This window comes from Acanthisitta chloris, unplaced genomic scaffold (assembly GCF_000695815.1).
Source record: "Acanthisitta chloris isolate BGI_N310 unplaced genomic scaffold, ASM69581v1 scaffold23661, whole genome shotgun sequence".
Taxonomy (NCBI): domain Eukaryota; kingdom Metazoa; phylum Chordata; class Aves; order Passeriformes; family Acanthisittidae; genus Acanthisitta; species Acanthisitta chloris.
Window position 1 is genome coordinate 1 of NW_008654641.1, and position 5342 is coordinate 5342.

General features: G+C 59.1%; 1 protein-coding gene across 1 annotated transcript; it reads left to right on the top strand.

Annotated features, from left to right (window-relative positions):
• Positions 1 to 271: 271 nt before the first annotated feature.
• JAK3 (Janus kinase 3) lies at positions 272 to 4895 on the top strand (the record flags this gene model as incomplete). The annotated part of the gene is made up of 14 exons (XM_009083625.1): positions 272 to 452; positions 617 to 760; positions 841 to 925; positions 996 to 1129; positions 1660 to 1798; positions 1896 to 2047; positions 2671 to 2821; positions 2892 to 3031; positions 3201 to 3390; positions 3479 to 3603; positions 4072 to 4244; positions 4312 to 4429; positions 4588 to 4698; positions 4779 to 4895. Coding segments are annotated over 14 exons (1960 nt in total), but the record flags the coding sequence as incomplete, so codon positions are not given.
• Positions 4896 to 5342: the final 447 nt, after the last annotated feature.

Below are 5342 nucleotides of genomic sequence, written 5' to 3' on the forward strand. Positions count from 1 at the left end.
CTGTGACATCACAGTGGGTTCTGTGAGCTCACAGAGCAGGGTATGATATCATAGAGGCTGTGTGACACCACAGAGCAGACTATGGCACGGGGGAGGTAGTGTGACATCACAGGACGTGACATCAGAGCTGCTGTGACATCACAGAGCAGGCTGTGACATCACAGTGGGTTCTGTGAGGGCATAGATGTGTGACACCACAGAGCAGACCATGGCACAAGGGAGGTAATGTGACATCACAGGACATGACATCAGAGCTGCTGTGACATCACAGAGCAACAGGTAGGTGCCCCTTGCCCTGTGCCCCCCTCACACCCTCCCCTGTCCCCCCAGAGAAGTCCAACCTGCTGATCGTGCGGAGCGGCGTCCCACGCCCCCCTGGCTCGCCCCTCGCCCCTTGCCGCAGCCTCGACCAGATGATGTTCCACAAAATCAACCCCCAGAGCCTGACACGGGTATGGGGGGCACGAGGGCACAGGGGGACAGGGCATGAAATCACAGGGGGACAGGGCACGAGGGTACGGGGCTAGAGAACCCCCAGCAAGGCACAGGGCACAAGGGGTAGAGACCCTCCAGATGGCACAAGGACCCCCCCAACAGTGTCTCCCTTTCATATCAGGGGGAAAGCCTGGGCCAAGGCTCCTTCACCCAGATCTACAAGGGCATCAAGCGTGACCAGGACGAGGAGGAGGAGGAGGAAGGAACCCACCAGACCACAGTGGTGCTCAAGGTCATGGACAGCAGCCACCGCAACTGCTCCGAGGTGAGAGGTGGGCACAGCCCCCCCTGACCCAGCACTGGGGGGTCCCCAGGATCCTCCCTGAGCCTCATGTCCCCTCCCAGTCTTTCCTGGAGGCAGCCAGCACCATGAGCCAGCTCTCCCACAAGCACCTGGTCCTGCTGCACGGCGTCAGCCTGGGGAAGGACAGTGAGTGCCCAACCTGCGGTGCCAAGGCCACGCTGAGCCCCCTCCTGACCCCCCCTCTGCCTCCACACAGGTATCATGGTGCAGGAGTACATCAAGCATGGGCCCCTGGACCTCTACCTGAGGAAGAACCATGCCAAGGGCACAGTGACCACCAGCTGGAAGTTGACAGTGGCCAAGCAGTTGGCATATGCCCTCAATTACCTGGTGAGCTGGTGGCTGGCATGGCTCTGGGTGCCAGTGTCCTGTGATCTGTGTGGCTGCAGCTCTCCTGTGTCCTCATGCCAGTGTCCTCATCCCAGTGTCCTCATGCCATGGCTCCCAGGCATCTGTGTCCTGCAGCTCCCATGGATCCATGTCCTCTGAGTCCTGTGCATCTGCATCCTGCAGCAACTGTGCATCCATGGCCCACAGCTCCCAAGCATCCATATCCCACAACTCCCATGCTCCTGTGTCCCATGTCCACATATCCTTGTCCCATGATTCCCACATATCCTTGTCCCATGACTCCCACACACCCATATCCCACAACTCCACATATCCATATGCCATGACTCTCCCACATCCATGGCCCATAACTCCCATATATCCATGTCTCCATGCACCTATATCCCACAGCTCCCACACATCCATGTCCCACAGCTCCCACACATCCCTGTTGGCTTCCCCCTTTGCTCCCAGCTCAGCCCAGTGCATGGACTCATACTGAGGGTCCTGATCCCTCTCTCCCCATCCAGGAGGACAAGAAGATCACCCACGGGAATGTCTCTGCCAAGAAGGTGCTGCTGGCACGGGAAGGGGATGCAGCCAGTGGGACTCCTCCCTTCATCAAGCTCAACGACCCTGGGGTCAGCGTCACCGTCCTGGCCAAGGAGAGTGAGTGCCTGGAGTGCTGGGGGAGGGTTTGGGGGTTCTGGGGGAGTTTGGGGGTGCAGGATCCCCCAGGGGTGCTGAGCAGGGCTGTCCCCCCCAGTGCTGGTGGAGAGAATCCCCTGGGTGGCCCCGGAGTGTGTCAGTGATCCCAAGAGCCTGGCACTGCCCGCGGACAAGTGGAGCTTTGGAGCAACCCTCTGGGAGATCTTCAGTGGAGGGAACATGCCCCTGAGCCTGCTGGAGCCCCAGAAGGTCAGGCTGCCCCAATCCACTGTATCCTGCCCCATCCCACTGCATTCTGACCCTCCTGCTCCACCCAACTGCATCTCAATCCTCCTGCCCTGTCCTGCTGCATCCCAATCCTCCTGCCCCATCCCACTGCATCCTGACCCTCTTTCCTCAACCCTCCTGCCCTGTCCCGCTGCATCCCAACTCTTCTGACCCTCCTGCTCCACCCAACTGCATCTCAATCCTCCTGCCCTGTCCTGCTGCATCCCAATCCTCCTGCCCCATCCCACTGCATCCTGACCCTCTTTCCTCAACCCTCCTGCCCTGTCCTGCTGCATCCCAACTCTTCTGCCCCATCCAACTGCATCCCAACCCTCCTGCCCCATCCCACTGCATCCTGACCCTCTTTCCCCAACCCTCCTGCCCTATATCCTACCACATCCCAACTCTGCTGCCACATTCTGCTACATTCTGAAGTTCCTGCCCCATCCCACTGCATTCCATCCTTCCTGCCCTGTCTCATTGCATCCCAACCCTCCCATCCCATCCTGTTGCACTCAGTCTCTGCTCACTCCCCTAGCTGGGGACTGACTGGAGGGCCTTCAGGCACTCTCCAAACATTCCTCACCCCTCTCCCACTCCCACAGAAGCTGGAATTCTACCAGAGCAGGCTGCAGCTCCCAGCTCCACAGTGGCCAGAGCTGGCCACGCTCATGGCCCAGTGCATGGACTACGAGCCCCAGCGCCGTCCCTGCTTCCGTGCCCTGATCCGAGACCTCAACAGCCTCATCACCTCTGGTGGGCACTGGGACAGGGTGGGGGGGACACAGGGGACCCCCACGGTGCCCTCACCACCCTCTCCCCCCAGACTATGAGCTGCTCTCGGATCTGTCACCTACGGATGTGACACTCCGGAACAACTTCTGGGGAAATGAGCTCCTGGCTGGGAGTCAGGACCCTGCATATTTCCAGGAGAGGCATCTCAAGTACATCTCACTGCTGGGAAAGGTAAAAAGGAGTCATGAACCCCAAGATTCAATGCACCTCCTCTTCCTTTCCCTGCATTTGGGGCATGGAGCATCCCTGTTTGCTGAGGAACACTTGGTTTGTGCCCTGTGGGGGGGAGTTGGGGAGGGAATAATATCCCAACATGCCACACCTTGGCTCTCCCCCCCAGGGTAATTTTGGGAGTGTGGAGCTGTGTCGCTATGACCCCGTGGGTGACAGCACAGGTGAACTGGTGGCAGTGAAGAAGCTGCAGCAGAATTCAGCCAAGGAGCTGAGGGATTTTGAGAGGGAGATCCAGATCCTGCACTCGCTGCAGCACGACTTCATCGTCCAGTACCGGGGGGTGTGCTACAGCAGGGGTGAGCAGGGCACAGGAGAGAGCAGGGAGGGATCTCACATCCCAGCTCTGCCCACATCCTGCCCAGAGGCTGATGGATGTGGTCCCAGGGTGGCGTGGGCTGCGGCTGGTGATGGAATTCCTGCCCAACGGCTGCCTGAGGGATTACCTGCAGAAGAACCAGCCCCGCCTGGACCACAGGACACTGCTTCTCTATGCCTGGCAGATCTGCAAGGTGGGATCAGGGCAGGGGAGGTGGCAAATAGGGGTCCTGATCTCCCAGGGTGGGGATGGAGCAATGCCATGGATCACCTAGGGGGTTATGGGCCAGACTGCAGGGATGCTGCTGGGTTCCAGTCCCTAGGAGCAGCTGCATCCCAGGTGGAGCAATGCCAAGGCTCACCCAAGGGGTCAAGATCCAGCTGAGATGTAATCCAGATGTTGGGTCCCAGTCCCCATGACCACTTACATCCCAGCTGGAGAAATGCCAAGGCTCACCCAAGGGCTCAAGATCCAGTTGGGATGTAATCCAGATGTTGGATCCCAGTCCCCATGACCACTTACATCCCAGCTGGGCAACGCTGTGTCTTACCTGGGAAGTTGTGGTCCAGCTGGGATGAGCCAGCAGGTCCTGGTCCACCAAGGAGGAGTTCCCAGGGCCATTCCTGGGTCCTGGTCCCCATAAGCAGCTTCATCCTGGCAGGGCATGGAATACCTGGGAGCACAGCGCTGCGTTCACCGGGACTTGGCCAGCAGGAACATCCTGGTGGAGAGTGAGACCCACGTGAAGATTGGGGATTTTGGGCTGGCCAAGCTGCTTCCACAGGACAAGGACTACTATGTTGTGCGGGAGCCTGGCCAGAGTCCTGTCTTCTGGTGAGAGGGGGACATGGGGGGGCTTTAATTCCAGCTGGATCTGGTGCTCAGCATCCCCCATGGGCAGGTATGCACCTGAATCCCTGGCAGACAACGTCTTCTCCTGTGCATCTGATGTCTGGAGCTTTGGGGTCCTCCTCTATGAGCTCTTCACCTACAGCAACAAGAGCAAGAGCCCCTCAGAGGTGAGACCCCCTGGGTTGGGGTTCTGCTGTCCCCACCTCAGACCCATTACCTGTGGTATGAATGGTATGAGCTCCCCTTAACCATCCTGTGCTGATGGATGTCAATGGTTGGATTTGATTCCTTCAACCTGGATGATTCCATGTCCCCATTCCCACAGGAGTTCCTGCGGATGATGGGCACTGGGAAGCCAGCACAGATCATCTGCCTCTTGCTGGAGCTCCTCAAGGACAACCGACGTCTCCCAGCACCCTCCGGCTGTCCCGCAGAGGTGTGAGCTCTACCTGGGCTGGTGGGGGGTCCTGGGGGTCACCCCACTCCCCTGATGATCTCCCTGTCCTTTTTCCACAGGTCTACACGCTGATGATGAGCTGCTGGGCCTTTGCCCCCAGTGCCAGACCCACTTTTGGGGAGCTGTCCCCCAGGATCGAGGCGCTGCGGGATGGACGGAGCAAAGCCCGTGGGTAGATCCCCCCCAAGCCCCCCAGGCTGGGGCCCCCCAACAACCCCCTCCCTCCCTCCCCAAGGGAAAATGATGCTTCAATGAGCTTTGGGGGGCACAGTGTGGGGGGACACAACCCCCATTTCCATTCTCCATGGCACACAGGATGCCCCTTGGCTTTTTCCCCTTTTTCTCCCTGTTCCTGCCTCCTCCATGGAAATTTAAACCTTATTCCATTAAAGTTTGGTAGATTTTCCAACTGGGGTGAGGTGAAGTGAGGGGGATAAGGAGGTTGTGGGGGGTCTGGTCGCTGTGGAGCTGCTGGGAGAGAGAGCAGGTACCCACAGGACATACTGGTGCAGCATCCCAACCTGGCACAGGTTTCCCTGGGGGGTCAACATCCACCCCAGTGGGGTCAGGGGGTCATCTTGCTCCCACCCTGACCCCATAATTCCCCCCCAAACTAGCTCTGT